Raw genomic sequence first — 22167 nt, 5'->3', positions numbered from 1 at the left:
TATATGCTCAGCCTCACTATTGGTTGGACAGGGGGGCTGTAGCAGCCTTGCAGTGTCCCCTCTGTAAAACTGACAAAGTTGGCAACCCCCCAAAAAATTACAAGATAACTGCATTAATGGAACAGTAACAGAAAATCAAAATGAAAAACAATGTGGTATAGACAGAGGAAAGCATCTTCTGTAATTTTACCCTAACTCACAAAGTCACCTCTTTGGATCCATTTCTGCCTTATTTACTGGTGAGTTACTTCAGGATTTGAAATACCCTCAAGAAATCCACTTCAGCACTTCTACTTCCACAAAGATCTTGCTAGACCACCTCTTTGCAATCCCCCATTTCTATTTGCTGCTGTGCCCTGGCTAGCAGCTGGACTCCCACCCAGCCAATCTCTCATGCCTCCTCCCCAGCAGGACAGGAGGATAAAATAACATGAGAACGCCTATGTAAGATAAAGACAGGGAGATCACTTACTATTTATTGTCAGCGGCAAAATAGATTCAAACTGGGCAAAAATGAATTTCTTGACAATTGAAATTCATTCATGTATAAGAAACAATGACAAAAAAAATCCATAGGTAGCATTTCAGAGCATGGTCATCTCCGGTTATTACTCTCATTTACAGGAAGACACACACCCATCTAGTGCTCAACATTTATTGATAACATAAGAAGATAGTAGAGCCCAGTTCTAGAGCTGCATAGATCTGCTCTGATATAGGGTATTTAACTAGCGTTCATATAGACAATTAAAATATTGAAAATGAAAGGAATTTAAGGAACCATCAGACCACCAAAAAAGTGAAAAAATTACTGTCTACATCAGCTTCAGGTAAAACAGGCCTCACCATTTCAGCAGTGGAAATAAAGGTGCTGGCCTGCTCAGTCACCAGCTGGGGCCTCCCAGGTGTGTCACCACCACACAGCCCAAAACCTAACCTAGCAATTCAGCACAGATTTGGCAGAGTTTTAATCACATCTGCATGTAATTCACTCTCCTCTCCTCTGCAAAGACAGACTTTCTGGTCCTAGGCTTATTAAGCAGTGAGCATCCTTTGATCTCTGCTGAAGCCATTTAATTTTGCATAAAATGAGTATATTTTCATTGCCAAGAATGACTGAACTTGGATATTCTTTTCCTTAAATGAATACATGAACTTTAAAGCTTTTAATCCAAAGCAATATTAATTACTTAGACATATGGAACAAGGGGCACAGGAGACACTAAACTGTCCTGATATGATTTCTTCTTCCTACACCCATGTAGCTTGTAAAAGACTACTTGAGGTCTTCCTCCAGGGCACGAAGGTATTTATTCTGAATCTTTAGGCTCTGGATGAAGCTTGTATCTTGCTGCTTCCTTTCAGATCTAGCTTTAACCAGGTACTGAGAGAGCAGAAGCCAATCTGCTTTCCGAATATATCAGCTGGTATGTGAAGAGATAACAACTATTTAAAAAAAAAAAAAAAAAAAAAAAAAAACAAACAAAAAAAAAAAACTTGTTTACATGTTAAAAAAGGATTGAAATTTTGCAAATCCTGTTTTTCTTTTAGGGTAGAACTTGACCTGGCATTGATCAAACCATCTTAATTTTCTGCACAGAGATCATGAAATAAATGTTTCCCTTCACTATATTGCAATTGAATCCATTGCACATTTTAATTCCATTTCTTCAGAACTATCAGATAGACTCTCTGCAAAAGGATGAAAGAACAGGATTTCAGCATAACAAAATAATGGGTATTTCTGGGCAGTACAATGAAGACACAGTACTTAAAATATTGAACATAGCAAGAATGAGCTATCTCTTCTTGACATTGATTAGCTTGATTGTGAGTTGTACTCTCAAGTCAGAAATTAATAGTCCTAGTAAAAGGATCAGCTATAAAAGTCATCATTTGAAGGGGCCTTCAATTTAATACAAAATAAATGAGTAGATAGCAAAAGGCCTCGCCCCCAGCCTCATCTCTGTGGCTTTGTAGTGCGGGCTTGGGCCACAAGGTGGTGCCGTGCAACCAGCTCTGTCAGCATTTTTGTCCTCAGCGTGGGCTGGTGACTGCCACAGGCAGTTAGGACAAATACAGGGGGGTTATAAAGTGCATAAACTATTTTGTGTCTCGTTATTGGCACAGAATTTATTAGTTTTAACTCAATGATACCTTCTTACTCCTATCCCCTAAACAGCAAGAACATTAGAAAGCTACACAGTGTTCCATATTTTAATGAATTACATCCTAGGTAAACGACTTAGTAAATCAACATTTCCAATAGATTCCCATGGTCTTTTTTAATTCTTATAAAATACGTGTGAATTTTCTGATAGTAGATGACCTTTAGGTTTGATTGAGCCTTGAAACACACAAACAACCTCCCCAAACCCTTTATGGCACGCTTCCCAGTGGAACAGGGCAGCAGCCAGCATCTTCGGTGGAAGGGGGCAATCCCCAGCCCTGTGGGTGGCAGCCCCTGGCAGTGCTGAGGGGAGCAGGGCAGGAACCTGGCAACATCCTGGGGTGCGGGGACCACCCCTCGGGGACCCGGAGCCCCTCAGCCCGGAGCTGAGCTTGGGGGCACCCCGGCAGCCATGTCCCTCCAGGCCCCGTTGCCATGGCAGGGCAGCGGCGTCCTGTAATGGCGGTGGCGTGAAGCGGCGGGCAGCCATGGTGCGGAGTGAGTGTCACTGAGAGCCGCTTTGCTTCGCTTTCCTTCCCTTCCCTTCCCTCCCCAGGACCCCGTCCCTCCTCTCCACAACTTGACCCGCTCCCCAGCTCCCATATTTCCTCTCCCCATGCTTGCCACCCCTTCCCCACCACCTTCTCCATGCCCTGGCAGCCAGCCTCTCCCCACACTTCCCTCACTCTTATTTACCCAGCTGCATTAATTAGCTCCCTGGGAGTAACAACCCATATTATTTTACCAAGCACAGCACAGCCTTGTTCCCCTGAGAAGCCCAGCAGCTGCACAGCCCAGGCAGGGACCCCTCCATGTTAGGGATGTCCTGCTGCAAGGGGAGATGCTTGGCGGGATGGTTTGTGTTAGGAGTTAGAGCTGTAAGCCCGGTTTTTACCCTGTAATTACAAATTTGCCATTCTGCATTGAATTTTTTAAAATAATTTTTTAGGTAGAGGTAGCCAAAGCAAGTACTTTATCAGAGATGTAAAACAAAACAAAACAAAACAGAAGTGTTGAATAAGGTTAATATCTACCATACCGTTACTTACAAATCTGTAATCTTTTAGAGGTAAAGCAGTGTGACCTAAAAGACCGTGTGCTCATACATATCACTCAGGAAAAAAGCTACTGAGGAATCCCGTTCCTCTGTGATTTTCCCTGTGATCTATTTTGATTGTATACCATCACAGGACCGCCAGTCCCTTGCTGGGCTAAAATAATGCTTTGGAAAGCAAATCCTTATCTCTGCATGAAGTTGGCAGATGACTGCTTTGAGCAGGCACTGCCTGAAGGAGAATGGCTTCATCTCCTCAGCAGCATGGTATGAAATGAGTCTTAAAATAATGGTTGAATACTTCACTTCTCTGAAATGCCATTTTCCCACATTATTTCTTAATATAACTGCTTATTCTATCAATTTATTTAAAGCTTTCCTTTTTATCTGCTAAATCTTGAATAAAACAATTTCCAGAAGCCCAGCTGCAAGATCTTCAAGATCTGTTTTATCTCCTGTCTACTGATGCCCTCCCCTTAATTCCTCCTGTGTTCATGGGAATGTGAGAGTAGCTGTGATCTCTCAGGTCTCTGGTCCACTCTTCTGTTATAGCACACAGCAACATCAGATAATCTAGTTAACATACTTTTCATCAAAAACTGTTGTTGCAATGTGATTTGTCAGTGCCTGGAAAAAAAACAGATTAATTGTTTTCTCTTGCAAGTTTGTTTCCCTCATTCCTCTTAAACCCAGTAGGTAGCATACAAAATGTCAAACGTTCGCTCATTTCCCTACAGCAGCCCCAAAACAGGTCAATAAAGCCCCACTGTAGCTTCTATTGGGAATTATTGTCTCTACCTTACAAACCATCTGGTAATGAAAATTAGCATTTTTGCATAATCATTGCAACAATCAGTTCAAGTTTCTTTTCATCAACAAATGGAAATCTGACTGTAATAAAACTGTCAAGAATAGTTCATATTAATTCCTTTTGTATAAAGAAGGGGCATAGAGCATAATGCTGCCTCCAAAGTGTAAGTCTGCAGATTGTGGAATATCGTTCTCTTGCTCAGAAATACCAGTTTGCACTGGAAATACGGTCACTAAAAGATCTGTTACTAAAAACATTTTAAGTATTCTTACTTAAGGCCAAGTGCCGGGTCCTGCACCTGGGGCGCAATAACCCCAAGCAGAGCTACAGGCTGGGAGAGGAATGGTTGGAAAGCTGCCAGGCAGAGAAGGACCTGGGAGTGATGGTGGACAGTCGGCTGAATATGAGCCAGCAGTGTGCTCAGGTGGCCAAGAAGGCCAACGGCATCCTGGCTTGCATAAGAAACAGTGTGACCAGCAGGGCTAGGGAGGTGATCGTCCCCCTGTACTCAGCTCTGGTGAGGCCGCACCTCGAGTACTGTGTTCAGTTTTGGGCCCCTCGCTACAAGAAGGACATCGAGGTGCTTGAGCGGGTGCAGAGAAGGGCGACGAAGCTGGTGAGGGGCCTGGAGAACAAGTCCTACGAGGAGCGGCTGAGGGAGCTGGGCTTGTTCAGCCTGGAGAAGAGGAGGCTCAGGGGCGACCTTATCGCTCTTTTTAGGTACCTCAAGGGAGGCTGTAGCGAGGTGGGGGTTGGCCTGTTCTCCCACGTGCCTGGTGACAGGACGAGGGGGAATGGGTTTAAGTTGAGCCAGGGGAGTTTTAGGCTAGATGTTAGGAAGAACTTCTTCACTGAAAGGGTTGTGAGGCACTGGAACAGGCTGCCCAGGGAAGTGGTGGAGTCACCATCCTTGGAAGTCTTCAAAAGACGTTTAGATGTAGAGCTTAGGGATATGGTTTAGTGGAGGGCTGTTAGCGTTAGGTTGGAGGTTGGACTCGATGACCTTGAGGTCTCTTCCAACCTAGAAAATTCTGTGATTCTGTGATACTTAAGAATGCTTCTTACTTAATAATACTTACTAAACATATTACTAAGTCATTATTTCTGTTATACCAGCATATTTGCAAAGTACTTTATTAGAAATGGTGATTTTTTTTTTCATATTTTCTGTGAAGACTAAATTATTTAGTCGTGGTTATTGCCATAGTTCTATTTTCTCTAATAACTTATTCAGGTGTAATCAGTAGCCTGTTGAAGAGAAGATGGTTGTTCAGATATAGGAAACCAACCCACAATGACTGAGAAATAAAAAGACACCTTTCCCAATATGCTTTGTATGCAGACAGGATCAACACTCCATCAGTATCAGTACCACTATTACATAATTCGGTTAATCAGACAAAACTTGGGTGAACAGATGGGAAATTTATTCCTGTTCATCTGAAAATAATATAACATACATATAAAGCCTGTTTCACACCTTTCCCAGAGGCTGTGGATTGACAAACTACACCGACATGCACATGTATAGACTGTATTGGTGTGTGGATTACCCAGCTTTTACCAGCCCAGACCACAAGAATACATGCAGCAATTCCAGGACCAGTAACAAAAACAGATGATTTGAGAAAATCTCCCTGATATAAAGAAGCAATTAAATATATCTTTCATTAATGCATGTCAGGACCAACTTCTTTTCATAGCATCATAGAATGGCTTGGGTTGGAAGGAACCTTAAAGATCACCTAGTTCCAAACCCCCCTGCCATGGGCAGAGCTGTCACCCACTAGATCAGGTTGCTTAGGGCCCCATCCTACCTGGTCTTGAACACCTCCAGGGATGTTTTCATAGATCTCTGCATTTATTTATTTTATTTATTTATTTTTAAACTATTTTTCTTCGGAGAACTTTTGAAAGGCTTGCTAGGCTTCTTTAGGTTTTTGCAGCCATGAAAATACCTATGCTTATTTGATAAAATGCAATTTTTTAATCAGTACTTCACTGTAGTTCACTGCTTATCAAGGAGATGAGAATGCCAGTACTTTTTTGGTGCAAAATAAAAACATCTAGCTCAAGAGTGAGTACTGGTTCTCATAGAATTTCTTTACCTTCATTATACAGAGCCTTTTCACTGTTTGAAAGATTGCCTGGCATTAAATATTAGTACATGAAAATCTTTAACCCCAGATTCTGGTGAGTTTCAGCCACTGAAACTCTTTCGCTTGCTTTTGATGAACTGTTAGTGCCTAATAAATACCCAGGATTAATTTCATCCCACCATAAACATTTATAAGCATGCATTAGTTATGGATTTGCCTCAAGCATGAAAAAAGTAGAAAATATCTGTCCGCTTTCAACATTGATCCTGCATATTTCTCAGCACACTGTGCTGGCAGAAGAATATGATGAGAGTGAAGCTATTTTACTTTTTTTTTTTTTTTTTTTTTTTTTTTTTCCCCTGGTACCTCTGATGTGAACAAGTGTCACCAGGAAATAAAAGAGTATAAAACACTCCATTGCTTGTCTTCATGAATCACTTTGCAATCTAAGCTATGCCAAAAACAATGCACGATGGATTCATTTTTGCAAGGTTTGCATTACACTTTTACAAAAGACTCAGCAGTTTTTGTATGTATTTTTCTAAACGTTACAGGTGATGTGACTGTGTTTTACAAATCATGTTTACAGTGGCAGAGTGAGCTGAAGTTACTTGGCATTTGTTGTCTTTTGTAGCAGATTCTCTTTTTGTTGCTGTTCATACTAGATATCTATTTTGTATGGTGGAACAAAAGATTTTAACGATTCTCTAAGTTGTTCATAAACCAGGTGGAGAATATCTTGAAGGTCTTTTCCAACCTTAATGATTCTATGATTCTGTGATATATTTTCCAATGACTTCAAATATTTCTTTCAGTCACCGAAGATCTTGTTCGAAGACGTGCAGAACATAATAACTGTGAAATTTTTTCACTGGAAGAAATCTCTTTACATCAGCAAGAAATAGAAAAACTAGAATATCTTGACAAATGGTGTCGAGATTTGAAAATTCTCTATCTTCAGAATAATCTAATTCCCAAAATTGGTAAGTGTTTTCCGGATATGTTTCTTATTACATGGAATTGCATGCATAATCAGAAACAAAAATAAACAAACCAACAAAATAAATCTTTTGTATTATACTTTTTGGGAATGTGCAGTAAGTAGCCACAGAACAGTTCTTTGTGAATCTGATCCTACAAGCTTTTCTTTCCCTGTTATGGAAGTAGATTTCTAAAAAGCTCAGAAATTTGTAAGATAAATTTTAAATGAAAAACATAGATAGTGCTGAGATACGAGATGTGAGATACACTCACTAGAATATGAGTGCAGAACACCTTTTTATTGATTTAAATCTCCTGTGTCAAGATACAACTCATATATCATGTTTTCATGGTATAAGACAGTTTAACAGTTCAAACGGAGAGATAGTTTAATGCATACCATGGACTGTGACATGAGAAGACTAGCTATCCTCATGCTTGCTTTTCAATTCAATTTTTATAAGGTAGCTTTTAACAGTAGCTTTTTTAACATTGAAATGATTTTCATTCATACACAATTATTGCTTTTGTGCATAAAGACAAGTTTTTACAGAGGAATCTCAATGATCTTCTTGTACCACAGGAGAAGATATAATTCCATATGATCTATGTTTTGTGGTGTTACGGTGTAGCTTTAAGTTTGCTAGGTACACAGAAAGACATGACATCAGGCCTTGGGCTGGAAAAGCTTAGATGCTACAGATACTGTGTAGGATAGGATAGGATAGGATAGGATAGGATAGGATAGGATAGGATAGGATAGGATAGGATAGGACAGGATAGGATAGGATAGGATAGGATAGGATAGGATAGGATAGGATAGGATAGGATAGGATAGGATAGGATAGGATAGGACTCCTTCAAAGATCATCTAGTCCAACTACCTGACCTCTTCAGAGCTAACCAAAGGTTAAAACATATTATTAAGGGCTTTATAAAGGCTGGAAAATCAGAAATGCTCAGGAATGATATTAGCATATTCTTTGAAGTTCCTTGAAAGGTAGAAAAAAATCTAAGGTTTTAGGATGAAATAATGTGCTTAGGATCTGTAGGCAATGGCTTTAAGTCCTTTCAACTCTGTCCTACCCTGAAGGGTCTTGTCAGGGATTTCCTAGGGAGTATTTGTATCGATAAAATCTGCATTTCTTAGAGAGGATAAATATTTTCTAAGAGAGAATACTTTTTTTTTTTTTTTTTAAAAAAAAAAAACTTCTTTATGCTGATCTATTCCATCAAAATTGTACCAAAATAAGTTGTTTTTCTCACTGTTATTGTGTCCTTAAGGCAAAAGATTTCATCCCATTTTTTGTCAGCTGTCATTAAAGAAATACCTTAGGAGAAATGTACAGCCACAACTAAACTTCATGAGTCCTTGCTGAGAAATTAATTTCATCATCTGTTTGTGAATTACAAAACTCTCTCTCCAAGGTCTTAGTAAGCTAAGTGGTAGAATTCATGTCACCTAACTTTTAGACATTCATATCTTAGCCACTGTAGCCTCCCTTATGAAGAAAGAATATTTGAGCATGATTTAGTTCACTGGTTTTAGACAGCCAATTTAAGGTAAGACAAATTGCACCTTGAAGAACCTATTTCTCTTTATTGATTATAGAGGAGCCTAGACCAGTAGCTCAGCCGTAGACATGATCTGTGTGTGTTAGATGAATGCTTGAATTTTCTTGTTTGTCTCTGCAGGGAAAGTATGTACAACAGTTAATCAGTGCAGCTTGTAAATTAGACTGTGAGGTAAACTTTTTGACTTCATCAGATAGGTTTCCCAGTCAAATCTTCAAAAACTGTGGTGAATGGGGAAAATTCGGTGAACTGTATCATGAGTTACACTGTGTATTTTGTATCATAATTGTGTTTCAGTCACTTCTCAAATGACATTTGCATTTTCCAGTCGCTTTTGGGACAGCTGAAGTTTGTTTACTGCCCTATTCCCTCTTCATCTCCTTTGTGTATTCAAAGGAAGAAATGCTAGCCGTTCTGACAGAACAAACCCAGTCACTGTGGACCTGCACATTTCAATAGATCATGGTGAAAATAATACATTTTAGATCCTAGATTATAGAATGCTCCTATCCTTGGCTGAGAGCTGCCTGCTATCTTTTGTTTGGCCTGTACAGTCTAGTAGTGTTCTTGGCCTAGAACAGTCTAGTAGATTTAGATAAGTCATTTTAGGTATTCTGGTTACATCACGGTGATATTAAGGGTAAATTTGGGTCACTGTATTTTAAAAAAGAGAATCCTCACTCATTTATTTCTGTCAAATGGTCTTAATTGATCAGAGATTATTCCTGAAAATATTATCTACTAAATTTGTTCCTGCCTTGAAGCAAAACAATGTAGTACGTCCCCTTGTGCCCTGTGTACTACTCCATTTTAACCATTCTTCTCTCTGGCACATTTTCTATGATTAAAGCAACTTTCTAATTCTGTTCTCCTCTTAGAATAAACATCAAGCAGTATTGCACTCCTTCCATGATTTACACTCTGAAAAAAAAGTGCATTAGATAACATCAGGTGATGTTTAGATTTTACATAATGCTTTCCTGTAAAGAAAGCCCAAAACTAGTACAAAATTATATAAAAGAAAGCCTGAAATTAATGTAAATTGATTCTTACCTAACTAATATTTCAGAAACCAGGAAAGAAATTCTCCCATACAGCAACAGTAACAGCGCTGTGAATACTTTTGACACAAAGCGTGATCATCTCAGAGACCCTTGTGTCCTCATGGTTTGCCAGCACCATTTAGCTGGGTGAGCTAGGCCTCTCTGAAGAAGTAGGCAAACATTTAGGATCTTGACCCTTCAGCGTTGCAGATCTTGTGTTCCTCTGCAAATGGCTTTACCTTCCAGCTCCCAAGCCACTAGCCATCTATACAATCGTGTGACTTTTTCGTTATTTACTTACCTCTATTGTGCCTCTGTAGTATATGAACTAACGTTACCTACTATGCCACTTCCACTCAGTACACGGACATATAGCACCACAAACCTTGAACAATGTATTATGGGAGGAAGAGCTGCAGTGAAGGACAGTGTGACTGGTGCAAACACAGCACTACCAAACTTTCTACTGTAGAAACATGAGCTCTGAGGAATTAAACTGGTAGATAAATTTTGTATCCCAGAATGCTAGTGCATGCCTCAACGTTGTTTTTCACTTTTATGGCAAAAAAGCAGATTAGTTTGAAGTTGCTTATTATTGCACCATTACTTTTGTTACAATTGTGTGTTCATATATTCACTATGACACTAGTAAAAAAGTAAAAACACAAAAGATAGTAACTAACCCATAACTGTGGGCCATCCCACTCCTGCTTTCTCAACTGATCATGTATATTTGAAAATTCTGGTTGAAAATGACATTTTCACATCTAATTTCTTAATTTCCCCTTTACTTCCTAATATTAGAAATGTAAATAAATCTTAAGGTTGGTTTGTTTTTGTTGTTGTTGTTTTTTAAAACAATTTTCAGAAAAAGTCAGTTACCACAAAAATTCCAGAAGAAAAGGAAGTTTCCTAGACCACATTTGTGCCAGAATACCCCCTTACCATTTTATAGACAATGCATACATTGTGTACATTCCTTACATTGTGTAAGCAAGTCTGTGTTACATAAAAGAATAGTTCTAGGCTTTATTTCAAAACAGCATAAATTCTGCCAAATGTAATACAGTATGGATTTATTGATTATTTAAGTTTCTTGTATTAACCCTGTAGATAGAATATCTTTAAAAATTGAATATATACTAAAAATATACTAAAAATATATACCCCAAACCCACCAACGAGCTTTTCTATATAAGTGAGTGTAAAACTAAAATTTTATAAAGCTTGACAAAGTATGGTCTGAGCATTCATGACTTTCATGATGAAAGGAATATTTCACCATGCTTTTTGGCCAGTCCTCTTGCATTATATATCTGTGTTATAGAACTTTTGATAAAATGTGTTTATAGCCTTCCCTATTTGACTATACTATTTTCATTTCAATTTATGCTTTGCAGAGAATTTCTGTTTTAATCTTTTTATTAGTATTAAAATATTAATGTCTGATAGTCTATTATATATTCAGGTTTGTCCTTCCAATTTTTCTGCTTTCTTGTTTGATCACAGTCAAGTGAGCAAGTAAAATAATAATGCCCTTCCCATGAGGGAAACTGAAATAATGGATCTGTGTTTTGTTACAGAGAATGTGGGTAAGTTAAAGAAGCTGGAATATTTAAATTTAGCTTTGAACAACATTGAAAAAATCGAAAATCTGGAAGGTAAGGTTTTTAAATGAATGATTTTGCCTTTTCTTATTGAAACAGTTGAGTTGTAAATGAATTTAGATTAAGTATAAGGGTGGAAGCTATTGATTATGCCCACCAATAAATGTCGATCTGCTCGAGGGTAGGAAGGCTCTGCAGGAGGATCTGGATAGGCTGGACTGATGGGCTGAGGTCAACTGCTTGAAGTTCAACAAGGCCAAGTGCCGACTCCTGCACCTGGGGTGCAATAATCCCAAGCAGAGCTACAAACTGGGAGAGGAATGGTTGGAGAGCTGCCTGACGGAGAAGGACCTGGGCTCCTGCACCTGGGGTGCAATAATCCCAAGCAGAGCTACAAACTGGGAGAGGAATGGTTGGAGAGCTGCCTGACGGAGAAGGACCTGGGAGTATTGGTTGATAGTCGGCTGAATATGAGCCAGCAGTGTGCTCAGGTGGCCAAGAAGGCCAACAGCATCCTGGCTTGCATAAGAAGCAGTGTGACCAGCAGGGCTAGGGAGGTGATCGTCCCCCTGTACTCGGCTCTTGTGAGGCTGCACCTTGAGTACTGTGTTCAGTTTTGGGCCCCTCGCTACAAGAAGGACATGGAGGTGCTTGAGTGGGTGCAGAGAAGGGCAACGAAGCTGGTGAGGGGCCTGGAGAACAAGTCCTACGAGAAGCGGCTGAGGGAGCTGGGCTTGTTCAGCCTGGAGAAGAGGAGGCTCAGGGGTGACCTTATTGCTCTCTACAGGTACCTTAAGGGAGGCTGTAGTGAGGTGGGGGTTGGTCTGTTTTCCCACGTGCCTGGTGACAGGACGAGGGGGAATGGGCTTAAGTTGAGCCAGGGGAGTTTTAGGTTAGATGTTAGGAAGAACTTCTTTACCGAAAGGGTTGTGAGGCATTGGAACAGGCTGCCCAGGGAAGTGGTAGAGTCACCATCCCTGGAAGTCTTTAAAAGACGTTTAGATGTAGAGCTTAGTGATATGGTTTAGTGGGGACTGTTAGTGTTAGGTCAGAGGTTGGACTCGATGATCTTGAGGTCTCTTCCAACCTAGAAATTCTGTGATTCTGTGATTCTGTACTTTATTGATTGTCAGAAGAAGGAGCCAGCTTCTGTGCAGTGTTTCAAGTGGTTCCTACTGCTGACGTTCTGTCACTGCAGTTTCTTAAGTGCATTTTAACTTGATTTTTACATATTCTCTTACCAGTGTTGTCATCTATGACAGCTCTATTCTTTAATATTTTGCAAAATAGGAGATCAAAATTTTCAGGAAACCCATAGAGAATTGGTATTGCCTCACTGTAAAGTTAAGATGATCTGCTAGGTAGGTTAGCTAGAGCAATGCAATATTTTTTGATGCTATACGGAATATAGAGAGTGTCTCTTGTAATGGTTCAGCAGTCATCTTCAGCAATCAAAAGTCTCACAAAGAAGGTTCTACACTGTGCACAAGTTGCATTGTCAGTCTGGAGTATTTTTACAGTTTTTCAGGTGATTCTTTTTTCTGTCATTACACGAAGTCTTGTCTATCTTATCTATGTTTAACCATTTATCTTGACATGATAATTGCATGTGCAAAGATCAAATCCTAAGACTTAAAGCCATGCATAAACACATTCCATATTTTCTGAATAAAATCTGACTTTTGACTTATTTCATTATTTTTCTCGCGTAGGCAAGTTGCTGAATATATAAAATGTCCACCTTGGCAACAGAACAATAAAAAAAAGCTGATTTGTTTTGTTTTGTTTAAACAGTGTGCAAGCTGTTTCAGGAGGATGGTTTAAATCAAACAGAAAAATAAACAAATAGGCTACACAGAAATTTGTAAAAGTTGAAGAAATATGTAGTACATTACCTATTTGGCAATTTGCTAAGAAACTTACATCTGTTTTCATGCCAGTAAATTTTAAGTTCCTCTATCAGGCTGCATTATTTATTACTGTGATTTGTCATTTACTTAGAAGTCAGAACCTTTGGGAATTAGCTGTGCAAAACTTGAGGTTATTTAAATCCCCTAATAAATCATTTTGCGTTGTTTATGCTCTTTCAGTTCCATTATGAATAAAATACTTGCCAAATAGACCTGCAAAGGAAAATAAGTGATTAAAATGATGAGCACAGAAGTTGAGCTTGCTCTTAGCTGAACTTTTTTACTCTTAGAATCAAGGTTATGACTCATGGACATATTATGATAAAAAGAGTGGCTAATGAATTCTGGATCCAAATTTCCCAGAGCATTTTGTTAGCAAATTTAGTGTTTCTGTTTATAATTAATTCTTCTGGTTAACATACAATTTTCTCACCAATATTAACAATTTAACCAGTAATAAAATCAATGTTAGTGAAGATTTAAGTTACAAAGAAATGAAATCCATCAGGATTCTGCTCTCCTGAAGCAATTAGACACTCTTTAGCCACATAGAGTAGCCACATTGAATGATGTTTGTTTGTTTGTTTTGTTTTATTTATTTATTTATTTATTTATTTATTCAAACAGGCTGTGAAGATCTGAAGAAACTTGACCTGACAGCAAATTTCATTGGTGAACTTTCCAGTATTGAAACCCTAAAATATAATATACATCTGAAGGAACTGTTTCTAGTGGGTAACCCATGTACTGAATTTCAAGGTTATAGACAATTTGTAGTGGCAACACTTCATCAGTTGAAAGTAAGATTTTTAATGTTAAATTAATGTCCAAATCAATAACCAGCTTTGTTGACTGAACATAGTAATTCAAAACAATTAAGTGCTTGTGGTAGGAAAATTAGGAATATTTTTCTTACTGTCCACAGAAAATTAAATTCTGTTCTGAATAGGTGACCATATTAAGTAACGTGATAATAAATAATTATAGTAAGCCACATGCATTTGTTAACTTTTCTGTCATTTTCATTGGAGATCCTTACATAAAGTTCTGAAAAGATAAATACATGGTACAGTTCTGGCTTTTAGCTTTATATATGTGTGTGTACATATATATGCACAGTGTATTTTTAAGTTATTACTATGATTTTAGAAAGTTACCAGGTCATTGGTAATGTACCAACAATATGTACCATACCAACAACACAAGGCAGGAAAACAGTAGAAATTGATGTGAAAATGCTCTATATTGTAAATAGATATTCTGAGATGGAGGTTTTGTACAGTGACTGATCTAATGATTTTCTGTCATTGAAAGAGGCAGTCAGAATCCTGAGATATGCTCTTCCAATTTCCCTTGGAGAAGCACAGACACTTGCTTAACTTCTTAAGAGTAGACTCAACTCATTTCTGAGTTAAATGAACATTATCTAAAGAAATATTTTTGTAATAGCTTTATGAGCTTAATAAAAGGCAGACAAATATCAGAAATGGCTGAAGGGACTCTTTCTACTACATAGCAATATGACTAACTAAAATTCTAGGAAAATGCAAAAGGCAGCTCTCAGACACACAAACATTTTCAGATCTGAATAGCAACTTACTGTTAATTATTTTAATGCAGTACAACTTATGTTGTGCTTTAGAGGTTTGAAAGAAATATTAAATTAACCTGCCGTTTAATTGATGTATTGATTTAAATATGTTTTACATTTCTCATATATTTAAATTGCTTTTTTTTTTTTTCCTTTGGGAAGTATTTGGATAGTAAAGAAATAGAACGTTCAGAGAGGATTCAAGCTCTTCAAAACTATCCAGAAGTGAAACAGAAAATTAAAGAACAGGAACAATCTTACCTTCTCAAAAGAGCCAAAGAAAAAGAAGAGGCTCAAAGAAGGATGCATGAAAGAAAGGATAGGAAAGAGAAACAAGTGGAAGCTAAGCTTGGATTTGATAGGTAAGAGTAAGCAGCAGCAGTTTGTAAGTAAATATCACTCGTCTCTTTCTTCACTAAGAATTTTGGTTTTCCTTGTTCAATGTTGTTAATATAATTCCACTTAAAGTCTTATGTTTGTCTTCATTGCTGATTCTAGCAGGATTCTAGCATTTCAGCTATGGTCTCTAATGAAAAACATAATTATAAACATTATTAACTACTAACCTGTAGTCAGTACAACAGAAGTTCTGTCCAAGAACTCCAAACTAAATTTTCTAGGTTCCAAAGTGGTGTGATTGATAGCTTCTTTCAGGACAGCTGGAAATTGTTATTTAAGGTAGTACAGTGGTTTCAGAGACAGCAGATGTTCATATATAATTTCTTTTGCTTCAGACACAATATATATTAAGAAAGACATAGTATTTGCAGATCTTTTGACATGTAAATAGCTAAGGAATGTTAACTCCTACACTTCTTCTACCTAATACTACTAAGATTATTTAGTTAGCAGAAGGATTTTTCCCTTGTGTCATCTTATACTGTACATGTCATTTAACATTTTTTTTTAGATCAATAGAGTCCAAATTCCATGGAGAACATGGTTATGGAACTTTTTTCCACACAGATCACAGCTGTATAACAAATCTAGTTTTCATTTTATATAGCTAGAGACTTTCTGAACATTACAGAAGTTTAGGTCTAGGGGAAAATGTATTTGGGTTCTAAAATGGCACTTGAGGAGATGCGTAAGTAAAAAGTTGCTATCTTAAAATTTCTAACCTGCTGCTCTCTGACTTTGCGACTACTTAAACTTAACAGGGACTGAAGGTTTTTTTGCTCCTGAAGGTTGTAAAGGCATTTGAAAATTCTGCTCCTGAAACTAAATCTGTCAGGGTTTTCAGACAGCTAAGCAAAACCATAGTATCACTTCTTAGTTAAATCAATGAAAACTATTCTGTTGAAAAATGTTTTAATGATTGATGAAAGTTGCAGAACAGACTAAATTATTCAAATCTCTAAACTATTATTCTCTGTAGGAATTACGCAACTATTGGTATTGAAGTAAAAAAAATAAATTATTGCAAGAATACATTTTCAATACCGTTACTCTTCATTCATTTAATTAAAATAACATTTCTTGTGATCTTGTTCAGCCCAGGCTCCCTACAGGACAAAGAAAACCGTCAATCAGAAGGAGAAACAGAAAAAGAAACATGGAGGACAGTTGAAGATGATGAAGAAGACAGAAGATTTTGGGAGGAGCCTACACCTTATACTCCAGAATCTAGATTAGAAACTCACAGATATATTGAAGAAAAACGGAAAGCAAAAGACAATATAAGGTATACTTAACTTCTTGCCATCTTCTTTCTTTTTTATTTTAGCTATACAACAGAAAATATGAGAATGACAAATTATAAAACATTTTTCTTTCTGTCTTGTTAAGGGAGCCAAAAAAGAGAGAGAAGCTTCTTCCAACACTGGTGACTGCAGAAGGAAAAGTTCTAAATGTCAACATGCCAAAGTACGTAAGGAAGCAATGCTGTGGTTAACTTCTTTATAGTTGATTTGAGCCACTATTTGGATATACAGGATGATAATAAGAGAACTGACAAGTTCTCATGTGTAGTATTATATTCCTGATGGTGAAACTGACTCCTAAAATTATATTCTGATGCTGGAAAAATAATTAATTACTTTTCAGTAAGTTAAGTGTTGAAGGTTGTCTAACTTAATATCTTGGTGTTTGACGACAGAAGAATTTGTTTTTCTGTAAATGACATAAGATACTTTACTCTTATTACCTTCCATGGTAAGACTCTTTCTTAGAGCATCTTGCTAATAGTGGAAAAAAAATAGTGAAAGCTTGACTGCTGAAGATAAATGTGTACAAGTAGCTACTTTAAATGTGGGAAAATATGTCCAAGTAATATTTCTAGTCAAAATCATCCTGTCCTCTCATAACAGATGTAAACCTGGCAGAACTGAGAAAGTGACAGAAAAGCAAAAGAATGATTTTTTTAGTTCAAAGAAGACAAGCCTTAAATAGTTTAAATCTTACATTAATAGAATGTAATTATGCCTCTAAAAAGCAGAGACATTCAGAACAAAGCTCTAGCTATCTTTGTTTAAGCAATACAGTCACCTTGAGTTCACTGTTTGTAGCAGTCCTGTTCATATCACCTGAGTTTTCTGGATTAGAATTTACTGTGTGGATGTGCTCAAGTAAAGTCAGATCACTGAGCAATTTTTGTCATTATGGCTTCAGCAAGAATATCATAGCTCTTCACTGAAAAGAGTTGCTCTTCACTGAAAGCATTGCTAATAGACAGGTGGTGCTCCCCAAAGTTACTCTTATTGCAAAAGTCTAGTATCCAATGCAATGTCCAAATTTATCTAAGGTTCTTTTTGAACATTGGTTATTGAGAGGAATAGCAACGTGCTGCTGAGAAAAGACTATTTCTGCTCCTTGATTCTGTTCAAGCTTTCACCTAGAAAATTTTACAATTCTCTTCTCTTTTTTACTGTTAATGTTTTAGTGAATTCTCTAATTTTGTGGTGTAGTAAAATAAAGAAGTGTGTACAGGAAAGAAAGCTGTTTTGTATCATTTGCAGTTTACCATTCAAAAATATCCATTAACCTAAAGTTCTCTAAGCTTTCTTCCAAGTTGATGGTATCAGAATACAAGAGAGCAAGGAGTTATAAAATATATCTGACAGATGTTTTTATTGCTGAAAGAATGTATACAAATTTGAGCTTCTTTCTATTATATAAAATATTCTATTCTATTCTTTCTATTATATAAAATATCTAGGTGTTTTAATGTCACTGAAAGGTGACATCTAGGTGTTTTAATGTATCAGATAGATTAAATTAAGCCAAACCCTCTCATTTTAAACTTATACCTAATTTATAAAATCATCTCATTTATAGGTGGGTTTTATTTTATCTTTTCTCTACTTTAATACTTGGGAATATATGAGAGTGTGAGTAGGGCTAGTAAGACTAGAATAGATCTCCTTATTCAAGATTTGTTCAAAAATTTTAGAACTCAGCCACCAGATCACAAACACACAGCTAATACACTCTCATTTTTAATAAATATTACAGAATCACAGAATCATCTAGGCTGGAAGAGTCCTCCAAGATCACTGAGTCCAACCTCAGACCTAACACTAACAAGCCCTCCACTAAACCATATCACTAAGCTCTACATCTAAATGTCTTTTAAAGACCTCCAGGGATGGTGACTCCACCACTTCCCTGGGCAGCCCATTCCAATGTCTAACAACCCTTTCAGTAAAGAAGTTCTTCCTAACATCCAACCTAAAACTCCCCTGGCGCAACTTTAGCCCATTCCCCTTCTTCCTGTCACCAGGCACATGGGAGAATAGACCAACCCCCACCTCACTACAGCCTTGAATCAAGGAAATTAAGCAAATCTTTATCTTTTTTTTTTCTTTTTTATTTTGGAAAAGCACATGTAGATATTTATGCTACAGGCAACTTAATTTCTGTTAACAAGCATGCATTTTTTTTTTTTTTTTTAAAGATGAAGTTAGAATCACTGTTTTTCAGGCCGTCTGTGCTTTTCATGTACTTTTTTTTCTTAACTACGAAGACATCAACAGATCAGACACTTTGCCAGCAGATGTCTCTCTCCCTGCACTGACAGACTGATCTTAATTTTAACTGACCTTCAGCACTATTTTTATTTCTGTTTCTTGAGTGTTGGGTGGAGAGAATAGAAAACAAATGTTGAATGACTCTAGCTCAAACGTTAGTAATTTTTCCTGTTCATGAGGAAAAGTACAACTGTTTCTAAAATGATCATGTGATTTTGTCTAAAGGGTATTTGTGTTAAATCTAAAATTGCTAGCAGTTGAATTTTAAATATGCCATAATGTTTGTTTTTTTCACCCCAATTATGTTGATCCTGGAGATGTTTTTTGTCCTTATTATTAGGCTTCATTTCTCCTTGAAAGATGATGAAGAAAACAACCAGTTCATTTTGGATCTTTCTGTTTACAGGTCAGAAATATTATTTATTTTTCCACTTCATTTTGCCATTCAGAAGTTCTAATATGCAGAATTTCAATTGTTTTCCTCCTTGTAAATGGGGAGTTTTCAAGTGGAAGAAAAATAATGTAGGGATTGATAGAATAAATCTTGAAACCTCTGCCAAAGAAACAGAAATGTATAAAATAAAGATCCTTTGGGTTGTTCTGTTACTCCTAAATGAGCAGTGTGTCTCAGTAGTCCTTTTTTGAATTGATGATTTCTGCAGTCCACAGGCAGGTTTCTTCCAGTGCTGTCCCCTTATATTTACATAAAATATTTTCCATTCTTCATTAGTTGGTTAGGATTGTAGGGAGTGGGGTTTTATGTCTATTCTCTGTCCCTAGAAGTGCTCCAGTACAATTCATGTCCTTGTATAGTTAAATTCTTCTTGAAACATTGTAGGGCAACCTTGTCCATATTGCTTAATGGAAGGAGTCTATGGTCTGTCCTATTTCCTAAACTACAACAGAGCATTACCTGGAAGAAATGTGGATGAAACATGCCAAAAAATGACAAGAAGACTTTATAACTCTTATAAGTTAAATTATAACTTAATTTGTAACTACTAAGCACAACAGTTCCCTTGCTCATGGTTCGAAAAGGGGTTAGAAATCCACAAGCTTTTTCAGCTCTGATAGGAACTAGTTAAAGTTGGAACTAGCTTCATAGCACAGAAATAGTATTCATGGCAGGTGTTCTTCCCTTCAAACTTATTAATTTTGCACAAAACAGGCCTGCTCCATTGTTTCTGAATTATAAGAATTAGGTTTTTTGGAAGCTCAGAAAATCTGTTCAGGTGTAATAAAATACTGGATATAGTGTTGTAGTCTGTGTTCATTTATAAGAAATGTAAACTAGAAAGTTTTAAAAATTCACCTGAGAATTAATGTTATAAAGGCAGGGATATAGGGAATATGCATTTGCGCTTTCACTAGCAGGTCACAAGAACAAGAGCGTATGTATCACAAGAAGAAGAGCAGATGTTAGAGTGGAGCTTTTGCAGGTCACAGTGACAAGTCTGTCAGTACTGAAATGTAAAAAGACTGTGTTTTCTGGGAATACAATGTATTTTATTTTATTTTATTTTATTTTATTTTATTTTATTTTATTTTATTTTATTTTTAATTCACTGTAAAAAAAAGGAAGTTTTATTACAAAGGTACTGTTTAAGCCTTTAGAAAGAAAAGTAGAAAAATACTTTCACAATTTTAATAGCTAATAGATGAATTTTCATAAGTCAAAGCACTAAACTAATAGAAAAAAAAAACCAACTTTTCACTTTCTACAAGGATTTTGAAACATACAATAGTTGTAGTGAAGGACTGATGGTGGACATGACAGAACTTAGACATTATTTTATTACACATTCCCTACACATATAGGAAGATCATATTTTTCTTCCAAAAATATTAAATGCTAATAATATTTCATTTAACTTAATACCTGAAATTGAAGCTGTATTTTACAAACTGTGAAGTAGTAATAAAATAATTGAGTAGTCTTAAATGTTTATATACTGGACTGTATAATAGATTGATTCATTTATTCATATTTTGTTTCAAAGACATCTGGACACATCTCTGCTTGATGTTGATGTTCAGACAACTTACATACGAGTACTGGTGAAGGGAAAGGTTAGTATTTTCCTACTACATTAATTTCAAATCAAGACTAAAAGTTTACAATGGTTATTCAGTGAACACTGGAGCTTTCACAGATTATGAAATTCCATGCACCTATGCAGAAGAACCATTATTTCATACTTGCATTATTCTGAACCACATATATGCTGTTGAAGTCCTAACCAAAAGAGGTGTAAAGCCTGAAATGAAATTCCATTCTCTGTTTCACTCCTTATTTCTTCTTATTCCCTCAAAACAATGTACAATAAATCACTGAGGAAAGGAACTTGTTAATTACCCTATGCTAGTATTTAGTAATTTCACAATCAGGAATTCATAGTAGACAGAAACAAGTGGATGTATACTCTTTTGGAAGGGTGTTTAAAATTCAAGTTTACTTCTTTCTCAGTGGTTATAATTTTATCATCAAATTTTTGAAAAATTCTTAGTATTTAAATGGTAAACCAAAATCTGCATTTATGACTGTAACAACTGCATAAATAAAACTTCAAAATTACTTTATGTTTAAAATAGACTAGATAATCTTTCTCATTTAATTGCTAATATAAGTCAAGCATCATTTTATAACCTTCTTTAGAAATGTCACTTCAGAAATGACAGCAATTCAGGAATATACATATAACCATACTTCTAAGTAAAAGCTGTTTAGCATGTTAATCATTTATTAGGATTAGTAATACTATATTTATAGTGATAGGATTTAGATGCATACTGTTCTATAGATCAAAGGAAGTGATAGTTATATTTCTGCATGTGTTCTGTCTAGGTCAAATAAATAAATAAATAAATAAATAAATATTTTATCATGATATACTTCATATTTTGTCATAGCCATTCCAGCTTGTGCTCCCTGAGGAAGTGAAGCCAGATAGCAGCTCTGCTAAAAGATCACAAACAACCGGTCATTTAGTTGTCAGCATGCCGAAGGTATGTTAAATAATCTGAGGAGGCATTATAGAAAGGTATTTAAAATATTGTGAGTACTATGAGAATATTTCTGAGTTACAGGTAACACCTGACTAGCTAGTTATTCAGGCTAGCCTTTCCCATCAGGATGTATTTCTCAAAGAAAGAAGGAACATTCCAGAATGACAATTTAATTATAGAGCCAAACCATTGGATTTAGGATTCCTTTAAAGGAACACTATGGAAAACAATATTAATGGAACTATTTCTATTTCCTATATTTTCAATAGAAACAGCTTTTTATATATGAAAATATCCTCTGCAAAACCTGCCATATTGTGCAACAATGTAAGATGTATTTTTAAAAGAACTG

At 36.5% G+C, this 22167-nt stretch overlaps 1 protein-coding gene across 3 annotated transcripts in view; it reads left to right on the top strand.

Annotated features, from left to right (window-relative positions):
• Window positions 1-2625: 2625 nt before the first annotated feature.
• Window positions 2626-22167, top strand: part of DNAAF11 (dynein axonemal assembly factor 11) — a 32937-nt gene continuing 13395 nt past the window's right edge. For 2 of the 3 annotated variants that reach the window (XM_084510436.1, XM_084510438.1), the window contains exons 1-10: window positions 2626-2668; window positions 6950-7117; window positions 11317-11394; window positions 13878-14050; window positions 15004-15203; window positions 16337-16525; window positions 16630-16707; window positions 19150-19215; window positions 20810-20879; window positions 21720-21815. In XM_084510436.1, the coding sequence (XP_084366562.1) occupies window positions 2659-2668; window positions 6950-7117; window positions 11317-11394; window positions 13878-14050; window positions 15004-15203; window positions 16337-16525; window positions 16630-16707; window positions 19150-19215; window positions 20810-20879; window positions 21720-21815 (1128 nt within the window). In that variant the 5' untranslated portion in view covers window positions 2626-2658. The remainder of the gene's footprint in view (window positions 2669-6949; window positions 7118-11316; window positions 11395-13877; window positions 14051-15003; window positions 15204-16336; window positions 16526-16629; window positions 16708-19149; window positions 19216-20809; window positions 20880-21719; window positions 21816-22167) is intronic. The other variant, XM_084510437.1, reaches the window with a different exon arrangement.

Source organism: Aythya ferina, assembly GCF_964211825.1.
Source record: "Aythya ferina genome assembly, chromosome: 2".
Classification (NCBI taxonomy): Eukaryota; Metazoa; Chordata; class Aves; order Anseriformes; family Anatidae; genus Aythya; species Aythya ferina.
Note: the sequence above shows the minus strand (reverse complement) of the source record. Positions and strands in the feature narration are given on the sequence as shown.